Source organism: Drosophila takahashii, chromosome 3L, assembly GCF_030179915.1.
Source record: "Drosophila takahashii strain IR98-3 E-12201 chromosome 3L, DtakHiC1v2, whole genome shotgun sequence".
Taxonomy (NCBI): Eukaryota; Metazoa; Arthropoda; class Insecta; order Diptera; family Drosophilidae; genus Drosophila; species Drosophila takahashii.
The window spans coordinates 21,104,329-21,119,943 of NC_091680.1; the positions used below are offsets into that span (position 1 = coordinate 21,104,329).

At 40.8% G+C, this 15,615-nt stretch overlaps 2 protein-coding genes across 3 annotated transcripts; one reads left to right on the plus strand and one right to left on the minus strand.

Moving 5' to 3' along the window:
* The first annotated feature begins 10 nt into the window (after window positions 1-10).
* Grd (Glycine receptor) lies at window positions 11-15,613 on the plus strand. Of its 2 annotated transcripts, none has more exons than XM_017154571.3 (5): window positions 11-770; window positions 2,474-2,541; window positions 2,890-3,193; window positions 13,803-14,168; window positions 14,350-15,613. In XM_017154571.3, exons 1-5 carry the CDS (start codon window positions 329-331, stop codon window positions 15,288-15,290), a joined length of 2,121 nt encoding a protein of 706 aa, XP_017010060.2. In that variant the 5' UTR covers window positions 11-328; the 3' UTR covers window positions 15,291-15,613. The 2 variants fall into 2 exon arrangements, with proteins under 2 accessions (XP_017010060.2, XP_070071507.1); XM_070215406.1 differs by lacking the exon at window positions 11-770 and adding an exon at window positions 1,505-1,548.
* LOC108066179 (protein new-glue 2-like) lies at window positions 6,573-8,539 on the minus strand. Its single transcript, XM_070215408.1, has 3 exons — window positions 8,453-8,539; window positions 7,750-7,867; window positions 6,573-7,689 (listed from the first exon to the last, which is right to left on the minus strand). The coding sequence occupies exon 3, from the start codon at window positions 7,105-7,107 to the stop codon at window positions 6,676-6,678; it is 432 nt and encodes a 143-aa protein (XP_070071509.1). The 5' UTR covers window positions 7,108-7,689; window positions 7,750-7,867; window positions 8,453-8,539; the 3' UTR covers window positions 6,573-6,675.
* Window positions 15,614-15,615: the final 2 nt, after the last annotated feature.

The window sequence follows — 15,615 nt, forward strand, 5'->3', positions numbered from 1 at the left end:
AAATTGCTCTCGACCCGAGTGCAACTTCCGGTGAATAAATGAAAATAAATACGAGCAAAGACGAGTCAACACACAGCTCACAGCTCAGGAAAAAGGCGCTGTCATCAGCAGCAGCAGGACCTCTAGAATGGGAATTTTAATGGCGATGGGATTGGGACTGGTACTGGAAATGGGAATGGTAATGGGCGTGGCAGCGGGAGCCAGAGGCCAGTTGGAGCGACAAAAGTTAGACAAACGGATGTGTAGATTAGACCGGCAACAACAGCAGATGACTTGGACTAAACAATAGTTGCAGCCAGCGAACAAACAGCAAACAAAACCGAACAATATGTGCACAATGCCAGCAGCAAGCACAGATGCATCCGGCTTTGGCTCCGGCGATGCATCAACTGACCTCAACGCAGCAAGGAGCCACTCCTGCTCCTCCTCGTCCCCGTCCTGCCACCAAGGACACCAAGGACACCGCTTAAACTTGCGCATATTTAAACTTTTGATTAGCTGCTGCCTGCTAATGCTGTGCATTTACCCAAACGCCTGGCACTTGTCCATCGGCCCCAGATCGGGATCCATCTGGGCCTCGGCCGACAGCATCAAGGGACGCGGCGATGCCCATCGCCTGGACGAGATGGGCTCCCACTCGCACACCTCCCACACGTCCTCGTCCCTGCCGTCCTCCTGGCTCACCCAGAGCAATAACCATGCAAATATATCCGAGCTGCTGGATAATCTGCTGCGCGGCTATGACAATAGCATACGGCCGGATTTCGGTGGTGAGTAATACTATATAACATTTTTTAATAAATATAAAAAGCATTGAAAATGTATTCATTTTGTTTAGATCTGAATGGAAAAGAGTTATAATTTTTTTTGGATTTTATTTTTTAATCAGAGTTATATTCCAGTTTTATGGTTAGGTCATGAAATCAATATATTGCAATATAAAGATATTTTGGGATCTAAATTCAAAGAAACGCCTTTATAAATATTTCTTATAACATTTTATTGCATGAAAAACGTATTAGAATTTCCGAAAAGTTAATGATTAAAGCGTATGAAATAAATTATTTATGTTTATTTAAATAATTTGTTCCTAGCTATGAGAAAATATTTCCTATATTAATTAATTAAAATCCAGCGGTTGTTGTTTTAAAATAGAATTACAGAATTCTTTAAATCTTTTTAAACATAAATGTTAATATAAATCAATCTCGATATTTATAATACAAGTATTTTTATTAGCTAAAAAACATTAATATTACTGCTCTACACAAAGTTGTTTCTATTAGGCCTACTAAACGAACCATGATAGGGATTCCAGAGCAGGCTACCCGGCCTATACACCCCAAATTCGTTCTGTCTGCGTCAAATCTTACGATGTTTACCCTTTTTGACTCTGTCCCCTTCCCGGGTGTAATCAGCATGGATTCGCAGATTTTCCGCTCAACGGAAGCATTTAATGAAGTGGAAATCGCTGCGAGGCGACACATCACTCACAAACGGCACCAAGGTGATGAAGCCTCCCCTGATGATTGCCTCGCAGCTTATTGGGTAAATAGTTAGTGTCAAAACCGACAAATATTTACCTACATACAAACAAATTTTATTGCGTTTTCCGAGGCTCCCAAGGATTTCCCCCCGGGGGAGTACGGCCCGAAATGGATAAGCAATTCGATTCGTTTTCAATCTTGCAAATGGCCGAAGCAATAAAAATTTAAATATTTTCGAAATTTAAAATGCCATCCACTCAACTGGGGGATGGATTTTGGTTAACGTGGCGAAAATTGTATTCGACCGACGGCTTAAGACCAAATTACATTGTTTTTAACACTTCATTAAGAATGGCCCGCCTCGTCGTGTGGCGCCAGCTGGAGAGGATTCAAAGGATACGTGGCAATGCACATCCTGCGAGCATCCTGCGAGCGCGACGCATGTTTGCCGAGCGAGCTCAGCAGCAAAGTCATTAAAAACTGTTCGCATAGGCAAAATACAAAAAATTCCCGGGGGCCTCGGGAGCGCGAGGGGGGGCGAGTCTAGGGCCTGAAAAATTGCATATTAGTGCAGAAAAGCTAGATAAAAATGGGTGTCGGCGGGGATGGTAACAGATTCAGTGGGTCTGGGACCGTCTGCGAAGCGGCTTAAGTGTCATTGTTCACACAGAGGAGCATTTAACATTTTCATTTAGGGCCTGCGACTCGCATATGAATATTCATAGTTGAACAAAACCGATACGGTGAGAGTACGGGGATTATATAGTTGGATTGGGTGGCCTTCAGTCGAGAGAAATCCCATTTTCCATAACTAAACTAGGCTGGGGATTGAAAAGCTTGATCTTTAAAGGAAGCCAATTGTTAGAAACATTTCAAGCCATTTGAAGGTTTATAATTGACCCAATAAACAAAAACCAATTAATAAAATATTTGTACAATATAATATAATTTATTAAATGTTTATTATTTAATTAAAACTGTTTCAGGACCTCCAGCAACAGTGGAAGTGGATATAATGGTTCGCAGCATGGGACCAATATCAGAGGTCGACATGGTATGTAAAATAAAAAGTTTGCACCCAGAATACTCGACTAATTCATCCATAATAATTTTACAATTTTTCCATAACATTTTATAATTAAAGTAATACAAGATACATTTTTTTTGTATATTAAATTTATTTGTAAATTTTTAAAATAATCAGTTATTCTAATTAGAAAATAATACTTTGATTTAAATTACTTATAAATAGCACATTTTATTTTATCAGGTTTCAAAGTGCTTTTCTTATAGGCCCCCATACATGGGCTCCTTCACAATTCAATTTGCAATGCCATCGGCTGTCTGACTTCCTTACTTTTCTGCGACTCTGATTCAGACTCTGTCTTTGCCTCCTTCGCAGACCTACTCGATGGACTGTTATTTTCGGCAATCCTGGGTGGATAAACGTCTCGCATTCGAGGGGGCCCAGGATACGCTGGCACTGAGCGTCTCGATGTTGGCCCGGATTTGGAAGCCGGATACGTACTTTTACAACGGCAAGCAGAGCTATTTGCACACGATTACCACGCCGAATAAGTTTGTGAGGATCTATCAGAACGGACGCGTTCTGTACTCCAGCCGTCTGACAATTAAAGCCGGCTGCCCGATGAATCTCGCCGACTTTCCCATGGATATACAAAAGTGTCCCCTGAAATTCGGTTCATGTGAGTAGTACGAAGGAATTTCGAAAGAATGCCAAGTGGCATGTGGAACTCGGCGCTGCAGTATAATTATGCATAATGGCTGCTCATTGCGCTTTGATGTGATTTGTTCTGTTCTCCTCGTGTCGTCAAAATGTCCACTTGTTGGGTCCGAAGGACAAAGAATCTGGGGTGGGGATTATGCTCATCTCATGCTGATGCTGAATGCCATGACATTGGATGGGTTGTGATGGGATGATGCGATGGGATGGGATTGGATTCGAGGAATCGCTCGTTGGCGACAAGAAATGTGAAGTGATATGTGTTTTGAATTGAAGGGGAAATGGAAATGAAAGAAAGAAAGAAATGGCACAAGGGCCGGAAATATTCAAGTGGTTCCATGCGTCTGAATGCTGGAAGCGGATTAGATGAGGTAATGGTTTAATGGGATATCCTAATGTGGTTGGACAGGCTAGAGTTTTCTATTTTCTATTTTTATTGTGCTGAATTTTCAAATCTGTGTGCAAAACTATTTTCACTTTTGTTTCTTAAAGTAGAGGAGATAAGGTTTTATTTTAACTGACACTATAAGTCCATCCTATTGTAATCGTTTTATTTTTTATCAAAATACTTTAACACTAGCTTTAAGAACGTGCACTATTTAAATAATACTTGTTTTCTGGAATAATTGTTGGCATATAGAGCGTGATGCTAGGTCATGTGACCATAAGGAGTCTGTAATGAGTTGAAAGCGAGTCTTCTGGGCAGTGTAAGTTGAAATGGGGAGTAATGTGTCATTAAGAAATACTCTTGCATTACAATGCACCTGCTGCAGCTCAAGTAGTTTGTATGCAAAAGTGTGGCGCTTTTGTCCGTGTTGACTCGCATGCGCCTCTTTTGAGCCCATTGTTTAAAGTATGTAAGTATTCTTGTAATTGGTCCGTAAATTCGTACATGCATTGCATTTAGCGCATGTCGCCACCGTGCAAGTAGCCGCCTATTAAACTTGGGTGGGTCCGAGGTGAAAATAGAGTAAGGTAATGGCCTCAGGACGCATCCTTGAGTTGCGCCGGCATGTTTGGGGTGTTTGGGACTTGGTGAGGGTGCGCTGCCCACGAGTACAGAAAATGTGCGGTCCGTCTAGATTTGTATAAAAGTCCTTCATGCCAAACGAACGACTCGGTAGCTTCGTATCCTTTTGTATACTCGAATCGGCGATGAGGGATTCCTACTTAAAAGATTCATGATCAAGAATTCTTGTTATAGAGAGGGGCCTAAATATTCCAAATTTAGAGTAGGCTTTTAAGAGACATTTGTAGCGTAGTAAAATGTAAATTGGTCCGTCGCACTCAGTAATTACTTTGATTATAGACACACCGTTTTTGGCTCGCTTTTATCATATTTCAAGACAATTTTCTTGCATGATTCTTTTCCCAGCATGATGAATAATCAAAGGTGCATAAAACAAATTTTTTGAATGGCTTGTCAGAAATGCGTAATTTTGGCTTCCTCTAACGAAATCTACTCAGATTTTTTAAAAATATAATGATGGTTTGGAAAAGTTCAACTTTTATGGAAACGGGAAACTCCATTCCGGCGGCAAACATTTGTATAGAGCTGTGGGCACATTTAGGACACCAGTATGTAGTGCGAACTTGTTATATTCTTCATTCCATAGCATATCGCACAACTCAACTGCCTTAAACAAATCCAGATTGGGAACTATTCTGTGGACAACCAAAAAGTATTAGTTTAAGCAAACTTTAGAAATTAGTGTAATACTCACATTGAGTAAGTCATGATTAAAACTTGAATTTGAAAACTATATGTTGCTCTCATTTTTTCCAGCGTGATTCGATATACTCGCAAATTTGGACTACACTAATTATGTGAATAACTTAAAAAAAAATTAAAATAGTGTTTTAGCTTTTCAAACATACATTTTTAATGAATTTATTTTTACGATTTTTATAAGAATTTAAAATTTAAAATAATATTGTTAAAAAAATTTTGGCATCTTTGGCACATTTTTAAAACTAACCGACTTTAACCATTTGTTTTATTATTGCATAGGCGATATAACTTTTACAAAAGTGTCCTTTCTATTAAGGAATGGTAAGGAACGAACCGAATCGGATAACTATATCATATAACTATATCCAGAGCTTATAACTTTTTAGTAAATGGTACATGAAAACTTTGGAAGGGTAGAAGCATGCGCGGATCCACGGGGTTATATAGGTAATTTTCCCCCACAAAAAGGATGCAACAAAAAAATTGCTCTGATATCACCACCCACAACAAAATCGTAGATCCGCCACTGGTAGATAGAGTGGGCGTGGCACATTTAGATAACAAAATTACGCCAAATGAGAAGCTAAGGAATCTGAATATAAACCTGACTCACCGACATAGTCGGACATTTTACAAATGGATATTAAGTTGGATTCTGGGAAATTAATTTCCACTTTCAAGATGGTTTTGGCAAAAGTTGTATATTATTTTTAGTGTATAATGTAGCATGCGAAAGTCCAGTGCACTAGGTCCCAATGTGTTTGTCCTTAGAAAATACGACTTTATTTACTTACCTAATGGGAAAATTAAGCCGAAATTAATTATTGGAAGAATGTAGCTCAGACACTTTCCGCATTGTAGCATTCCGCTTGTGTTCTATATTTAGAGAAGAACAAACATACATAGATTAGTTAAAATGAGGTTTATATTAAAAATAATTATCACTTTCCTTTTGCATTCCCATCTTTATAAGAACTCCAGCGATAATATATGAAATGCTCACCAAACTATCTAAAATGCACACAATCGTTAAAAACGTGTACAACAAAGGTACACCTACATAAGAAGTTTCGCTGACTGCATTAAGAATCCCGATAGCACTCCCGATCGAAAAGCCCGTGAAAATAAACCCTACCCATATGCAAAATTGTGCATAGAAATAGGTACACTGTTCAGCATTTCGAGTTTGAGTACATGATTCACACATGATTTTTAGAAATATATGAATTGGAATGAGTTGGAAAATGTTTATACTCGCACGAAACTAACTAATCAGAATTTACTTTTTTTTTAATTTGACGAGCTTCTTTGCAAAGTTTCCTTAGATTGAACAATTTTATTCGTACCACCTGCCATGCAAAGCAAAGTTGTAGCGTGGACGCAGGTCAATCAATAGATATGGACGAAGCAAACACACTTCATTTCAAAGTTTTATTTTAGCATCAAAACTCTGGGCGCCAGAGGAGGCATGGCACCTAGATGAAACAAACTTGCGCTGCATAGGGACCCCAAGAATCTGCAAGCTTATTGCCAGTAGTCTTACTTTTATAGTTTCTGACAACCGGTCATGGCTAGATCCACTCGGATAGTGATTCTGACACACTCTTCATTTATAAACAAAATAAAATAAAACTTTCTATTTTATTTATGACATAAGAAAAGGTCGTAAATTGGAAAAAAGGTTTTAGATTATGACAAACTATTGCTGTTATTTAGTTGGCCGTCCTGCGAACTCGTACGACGACCCGTCGTCGGTTGACTCCGGTCCCATTTTGTCCTGCCCTCCGGCGGCGGGTTCCTCCGTCCCGGCGGATGACCACGCGTCTGATTATGACACGCCGACGTCTGTGCTTCTTCTTTTTAGTGGCGGTTGTGGTGGTCGTGGAGGAGGAATCTGTGGTGGTGGTGGTGGAAGCATCTGTGGTGGTGGTGGCGGCAGAGGTGGTGGTTGAGGCCTCCGTGGAGGTCGTGGACGAGGCGGAGGAGACCTGGCTGCTCTGGAGGATCAGCATGGCCAGGACGACCAGGGAAAGAGCCAGGAGGGAGCGCATTGCGGTGGTTTTCTTAGTGGTGGATCGGGAACTAATGTCAATGTACCAAATGGATGGATATTTATAGTGCCATTGGGAAGTGTTAGGTTCCATGCAAACACAGATGTGTTTCCTGGGAATATCTATGGTTTTTGTTCTAGTTACAGTACTTTCCAGTGTTTACAGTGCTTTGTTAAGTCTGTTTACACCAGTTTAGACGTAATTGGTATTTTGACTTTTACGCAAATCCTAATGTACGCGGTTCTTATTTATACGCTCAAACATCTCTGTTGTGGTTGATATAATTCTTTCCTAAATTTAGCTCTTAAAGAAAATTAAATTAGTTACAAGAAGCGACCTTATCATATTTCAAGACAATTTTCTTGATCTTAAATTGGCTTTTCCTTGCATGATGATTAGCAAAGGTGCTTAAAACAAATTTCTTGAGGGGCTTGCCAGAAATGCATAATTTGGCTTCTTCTAACGAAATCTACTCTGATTTTTAAAAAATAAAATGTTGGTTTGGAAAAGTTCAACTCTTATGAAAACGGAAAACTCCATTCTGGCGGCAAACATTTAAATAAAGCTGTGGGCACATTTAGGAAACCAGTATGTAGGCAGAGCTTGTTATATTCTTGCTTCCGTAGCGTATCGCACAACTCAACTGCCTTAAACAAATCCAGATTAGGAACTTAACTGTGGACAACCAAAAATTAGTCATTAGAGCAAACTTAAGAAATTTGCGATAATACTCACATTAAGTTAGTCATTAACCTGATTAAGAAAATGAATTTGAAAACTATATGTTGCTCTTATTTTTTCCAGCGTGAGTCGATATACTGGCAAATTCGGATTACACAAAGGACGTGAATAACTAAGTAAAATACATATTAAAAAGTGTTTTACCTAGTTAGTTATTTCAAACATACATTTTCAATTAATCAATTTTTATAACGATTTGAAATTTAGCTAATAATGTTCGAAAATTGCTCGTAATATTTTGGAATCTTTGGCACATTTTTAACACAAGCCGACTTAATCCATTTGGTTTATTATGAGGCGATATTACTCTACAATATTTAGGAACGAACCGAAATAATCGAAATAATAATGATTCTGTTTTTTTTATTTTTTGCGTATAACTTTTTAGTAAATGGTAAACAAAAATTTTGAATGGGAAGGTAGATATAAAATTGTAAAACAAAATCTCATTTACACTTTCACTAAACCTTTGTAGGCAATTTTGGCACATTTGGATAACAAACTTGCGCCGAATGTGAAGCTACGGAATCTGAATCTAAGCCTGATATACCGACAGGCGGACATAGCTAGATCAAAAATCGTACCCCTATACTAACATTTTGACATTTTACAAATGGATATTAAGCTGGATTCTGGGAAATTTGTACACTAGGTTACAAAGTGTTTGTCCTTAGAAAAGACTACTTCACTTACTTACCTAATGGGAAAATTATGCCGAAGTGACATATTGGAAAAAAATAGGCCAGACACTTTCCGCATCGTAACATTCCGCTTGTGTTCTATATTTAGAGAAAAGCAAACATAAAAAAAAGCAATGCATAGATTAGTTAAAATGGGGTTTATATTAAAAATATGATCACTTTCCTTTTGCATTCCCTTCTTTATAAGAACTCCAGCGATAATATATGAAATGCACGACAAACTACTTACAATCTCAATAAACAGATAATAGGTAAGCGTGACCGTAGCAGATGCACTTGAATAACGATCATAACGATCATAACGATCATAACGATCTCCATAACGATCAGTACCTCCATAACGAGCACTTTCATAACGATCAATAGAAGGGTTTTTGCTGACTGCAACAAGCATCAAGATCACAAAAATAAGACTCACGGACGAAATGGCCAAGAAAATAATCCCTACTATTACGCAAAAGCGTCCATAGAAATAGGTACACTGTTCATCACTTCGAGTTTGAGTACAAGATTCACACATAATTTTTAAAAATATACGTATTGGAATGTGTTGAAAAATGTTTATAATCGCACGAAACTAACTAATCAGAATTTCATTTATTTACATTTGATGAGATTTTTTACAAAGTTTCCTTAGATTGAACAATTTTATTCGTACCATTTGCCATGCAAAGCAAAGTTGTAGCGCTAAAGGCGTTAGAGTGGACGCGGGCCAATCAATAGATATGGACGAAGCAAATACACTTCAGTTTAAAATTTGATTCTAGCACCAAAACTGCGGGTGCCACTGTTGTTCACGGCTTGTGGGCGTTAGAGGAGGCGTGGCACCTGGTTGAAATAAAGTTGAGCTGCCTAGGGACCCCAAGAATCTGCAAGCTAATGCCAGTACTCTTACACCCAGAAAAAAATCCGTTCGAAACGTTAAAAAATCAAGCCCAAACGGGGTCAAAAAGTGCGTAAGCCCGTTTGTTGTCAGTTCATGAACGCTTGGTCATAAAATTTGACCGAAATATTGGCATGCTTTGAACGAATGGGGTCACTTTTAGAACAAATTGGTGTTGAATTAGGAAGATTTGAGAACAAACGTTCAAAATGTGAGAACAAAAAAAGGAGAACGGATTGTTCGCAAATCAAGAAAAATGTTCTTGATTTTTTTCGACCTTTTTTTTTGGGTGTACTTTTATAGTTTCTGACAAACCGGGGTAGATCCACTCGGCTAGTGATCCTGATCTAGAGAAAAACCCTCTCATAATTTATAAACATAATTAAAAAAAATATATTTATGCCACAAGAAAAGAAAAGGTTTTTGGACTGTGACAAATTATTGTTCAATTTATTTATATCAAAAGCGAATTATGACTTAGTTACTTAAACTTCGATTTTTAGTTGGCGGTCCTGCGAACTCGCACGACGACCCGTCGTCGGTTGACTCCGGTCCCAGTTTGTCCTGCCCTCCGGTGGCGGGTTCCTCCGTCCCGGCGGATCACGACACGTCTGATTATGACACGTCGGCGTCTGTGCTTCTTCTTTTTAGTGGCGGTTGTGGTGGTCGTGGAGGAGGAATCTGTGGTGGTGGTGGTGGAAGCATCTGTGGTGGTGGTGGCGGCAGAGGTGGTGGTTGAGGCCTCCGTGGAGGTCGTGGACGAGGCGGAGGAGACCTGGCTGCTCTGGAGGATCAGCATGGCCAGGACGACCAGGGAAAGTGCCAGGAGGGAGCGCATTGCGATGGTGTTCTTAGTGGTGGATCGGGAACTAATGTCAATGTACCAAACGGATGGATATTTATAGTGCCATTGGGAAGTGTTATGTTTCAAGCAAACACAGATGTGTTCCCTGGGAATATCTATGTTTTTTGTTCTAGTTACAGTACCTTCGAGTATTTACAGTGCTTTGTTAAGTCTGTTTACACCAGTTTAGACGTAATTGGAATTTTGACTTCTACGCAAACCCAAATATTGGCGTTCTTTATTGTACGTACAACTTTCATTCTTGTTTATATTTTTTTTTGGTTTATTTTCTTCACAAGAAAATGTGAGTTATGAAATAATTAGGATTGGAAAACAATTACTTTTTATTATTGTGACTAGAGAACTTAATGGTTATGTTGAATTCGTTGAAAAGTATGTAACATCTTTGTGTGTATGTCTGTACGTATGAACGCTAAGATCTTGGACACTATAAATGTTGGGAGTTGGAATGCAGATTCTAGGGACTTCTAAGAGGCTTTTATTCGTCAATACCTATTGAATGACTTAAAAACGTTGCCACGCCCATTTTAACTTCCACAAGTTTTAGGGTATTTTATTTTGCTGTTTAATATTTTATATTTATTTTTCAGTCACACGTTTATTCGAGTAATCCGAAAATCCTAAAACCTAGGCTTTCTTAAACATTCTACAGATCTCGTTTTCCTTTCCACTTTAATCTTCTCTGATCAACGGGTTGAGCGTCAAAGGCACAAATTTTTTAAAATGTTAAAAAGGCAGTGCGAAAAGTGTCACATAAATCTCTTCCCACCAAAGACGGTTGGTTTTGTGCATTAATGTACTTAAAACCCAAAACGGGTTTAGGTTGATCAATTTCAAGAAGCCAGTCAGTTTATGTTCGATAGTGATTTATTCTGAATCAAAAAACTTTTTCGGGATAGTTGAGATCAGTCGGATCCAAGCATCGCACAACTAAGTATTTTATGTTAGGAGTTTCAATTGACCGTCCTGTGAACTCGTTCGACGACACGACGGTGGCGGCCTCCAGACTGAGTATCTCGGTGCCTTCGGCGCCGAACTCCTCCACGTCGGATGACCACGCGCCTGACTATGACACGTCGGCGTCGCTGCTTCTTCTTCGTGCCAGAGGCAACTGTGGTGGCGGAGGCGGAAGAAGCGGCGGAGGAGGCGGCCGTGGTGGTGGCAGCGGCGGAGGTGGTGGTGGTGGAGGTGGTGGTCGTAGAAGTGGTTGCGGCAGAAGCACTGGTGGTAGCGGTGGTCGAGGCGGAGGAGACCCGGCTGCTCCGGAGGATCAGCGCGACCAGGACGACCAGGTAAAGAGTCAGGAGGGAGCGCATTGCGAAAGGTGTTTCGGGTTCAGTAGATCTGGGAACTGATGTCAATGGACCAAATGGATGGTTATTTATAGTCGCATTGAAGCTGTAGAAGCATTAGGTGCAATGCAAATACAGTTGTTACTTTTGGGCCAATCTACTGCCTTTGTTTCATTTGCATTGCTTTCAGACTGGTTTGTTGGATTAATTCAACTGTTTGAACAAAATTGGAATTTTCGCTTTTTTGCTAGACCTATTGTCTCTTATTTTTTTAAAAACATTATTTAATTATGGTGAGGCAGAGTCTGCATTTGCACCATGAGTTAGAGAATACTTATACAGGTTCAAAATTTAGAAATGGTATTTTATCTCATCAGAATATTGAATGCGGTTAATTTTAAAAGGAAACCAATACCTAATAAATATATTTTTTTACCATTAACCTAAATAGGATACTAACCCTTAATATAAATAATTGAATCAAATAGAAAAAGATTGGTTTATAAAAATTATCTTCACGAGATAAAATTAATTAAATTGGACAGATTTAGTATATATTATTTTCTGAGCATCTCTGCTAGAATCGTATTTAATTAGCATATTCCAAAAAACTCACCTCCCTTGTTCTGCCCATAACATTTCTATTATTTTCCGTCTACAAAAAAATGTACACCTCCGGTCATTTGATGAATTTGCATCACATTTCCGCCTATTCAAATGCAAAACAGAAAGTATGCAAGATAAATGAACGCAAAAGGTACTGGTGTAATATTTGGAAACATTTTTTGATGATTGGAAAGGTGTCTGCCTCCATTTCTCTGAAACCCACTAACTGCCTTTGCAGCTTATCGCAAATGAACAAGCCGCCACCCAAGCTAGAAATGTATTATTACTTCCGATTTGTTGTGAATAATGCTGGTTGGAGGCAGTCGGGAATTCAATTACCCCTCTATCTAGTCCCCAACTCCCCCATATGTACACTGCCTGCCGCTTAATGTTGACAATTTCCCATTTGATGCGAGCGCACTGAAAATATTGCCAAAGTCAGCGATTGCCAAACAGAAAGAAGGAGCAGATTCGGGCGATGGTTCGAAGGACGGGGCATGCGGATTTGGGTGGTAGGTAAACCTATTCCCACATATGGCGCAATGTTTGGCAATTTGTGCATTTTGGAGCAGCCACCAGCAGCAGCATCAAAATAAAATAACTGAGCACACGTGAGGTAGTGATTGAAAGGCAAGAATTGGGGTGGGGATAGGTTAGAGAGACAGGTTTCGTAAATGATTGGATGAATGGATAGTGTAGGCAAATATTTATCCTTTCAAACTACTACTTATAAATGGTATAAAAGTATAGCTGACTTTAAGAAATCATTAAAGCTGAATTAATTTTTCCATATACATATATAAATTAAATTAAACTGATTGGAGCTGAAATTACTCAATAAACGGCAATGCAATTTTTATACCCGTTACTCGTAGAGTAAAAGGGTATATTAGATTCGTGCAAAAGTATGTAACAGGTAGAAGGAAGCGTTTCCGACCCTATAAACTATATATATTCTTGATCAGGATCACTAGCCGAGTCGATCTAGCCATGTCCGTCTGTCCGTCTGTCCGTCTGTCCGTCTGTCCGTCTGTCTGTCCGTCTGTCTGTCTGTATGAACGCTGAGATCTCGGAAACTATAAAAGCTAGAGGATTGACATTTTGCATGCAGATTCTAGGAGTTCCTACGCAGCGCAAGTTTGTTTCAAAAGGGTGCCACGCCCCCTCTAACGCCCACAATCGCTTATATACGATTTTAAAAATTTCAATATTTTGGAAAAGTAAAAATGCAGTTTTATTGTGGTTATCAATACCTATCGAAATGTAGAAGAAATTTTTTAAATCGGACCATTCGTTAAAAAGTTACGGCGGATCAAAGTTTTTATCTTCATCTCCTTCGCTCTCCCTTTAGCTGAGTAACGGGTATCTGATAGTCGGGGCACCCGACTATAGCGTTCTCTCTTGTTTAAATATTTTTTACAAATATCACTAATATAGTTAGCTATATTCTTTGTCTTTTCAAAATACATTCTGATATTTCCATATATGTACTTATTTAATAATAAGAATGATTTAAATCGGACAATGAACACCTGTATTTTGTAAGGGTATTCTTAGCTTTAGTTTTACTAAAGGAAAACTTTAATCGATTCCAACACCCAGCCCAAAAATACACCTCTGAGTTCCACATTCAACCCATTCAACTGCCATTCGTCCAAAAATAGTTGCATTTATCTAAAATCAAATAACAATCGAAACAGTTGGCTACACCACGTCCGATGTCATCTACCGCTGGAACAAAGAGCGACCCCCAGTCGCCATCGCCGAGGACATGAAGCTGTCCCAATTCGATTTGGTCGATTGTCCGGCTGGGAATTTAACGGACATTGTGTACAAGGCGGCGGCTCCACGGCCGCAACGTCGGCCGTTCAGCAACAAGGACCCACCGCGACCCACCAGCAAGGTGCTGACCACTTTCGCCGGTCCGGCGGCAAAGAATCAGCATGTCCGCGGCACAGGACTCAAACTGGACAAAGGTGCCTTTGGCACAGGACGAGATGCAACCGGAGGAGCGGGGTCCACAACCGGATTGAGTGGCACCATTACCCTGGAGACCAATCATCCATGTAAGTGATGTGCAAATATTATATCGATTTTACATTATTTAAGATCAAAATAAAAGAGTATTTCATGTAAAACTGACCTGAAATTTACATGGCCATATCGATTTTACGGGAACATGCTTTTTTTTGTGTGATCTTTAGACTTATGAATATTTTATTTAAAAATCATTTATCTTTTTTTTAGCCGAATACTCGATGCTGATGGTGAACTTCCACCTGCAGCGCCACATGGGCAACTTCCTGATCCAGGTGTACGGTCCGTGCTGCCTGCTGGTGGTCCTCAGCTGGGTGTCCTTCTGGCTGAACCGCGAGGCTACCGCCGATCGGGTTTCGCTCGGCATCACCACCGTGCTGACGATGACCTTCCTCGGGCTGGAGGCTCGCACGGATCTGCCCAAGGTTTCCTATCCCACGGCGCTGGACTTCTTCGTGTTCCTCTCGTTCGGCTTCATCTTCGCCACCATCCTGCAGTTCGCAGTGGTGCACTACTACACCAAGTACGGCTCGGGGGAGTGCTACTTCATTATCGAGGAGCTGGACTCGGATTCCGGTGAGTCGGAGACGGAGCCACTGACCTCCGATTACAGGGGCAGCACCGAGTCCAAGATCTACGAGGTCATTCCGCTCTCGATGTGCGCCATCAGCATGCCGCCGCCGCCCAATCGACTGGGCATGCTCACCTCCAGGAGTCGGGGACCGCGGAACAGGCGACACGGTCTGTGGAGCATGAAGCTCCTGGGTCTCTTCGACTGGCGGCGCCGAAGAAAGCCGTCCCGCGGCGACTCCGATGAGGAGGAGGACGACGAGCAGACGCAGCTGAGGGCCAACGAGGCACCGAGCACATCGGCGGCAGCTGCAGCGGCACAGGCTGCTGCACAGGCGGCTCGGATTAGTCCTTCCAGCGGAGGAGGTGGTCGCCGCAGGATGTCCTACTACCGACGCGAGGAGATGGAGGCTCGGAGGAAGGGCAAACGAACCCCGCAGTACAACTCCGTGTCGAAGATCGATCGCGCCTCGCGGATCGTCTTCCCGCTGCTCTTCATCCTGATCAACGTGTTCTACTGGTACGGCTACTTGTCGCGGAGCTCCCGGATCTTGGCCAACACGCCGGATGCGAGCACCTGATGTTACCTTTTAGCAATTTAGACGGGGTCCTCGAAGAAATCAATAAGCGATCGCCGGCAGCGAACAGACAACAAACGCGTGGGGGGAAAATCGATTGGGGGATCGGGAAAAGCAGGGGATGGGTTTAACTTTTCAGATTCAGTTACGCTCTTATTCTGATTTGCTACCAAACGTGAACACGCTTTATGGGATTTCTTTTTGCGCTAAATTGCTAAAGTACAGAAAACAGAACTCAACTCTAACATATCAGAGGACTTGCTAATCGGACACCCTCGGTAATGACGAACGATCAAAATATAAATGTGAGGAAAATTTCAAAAACATG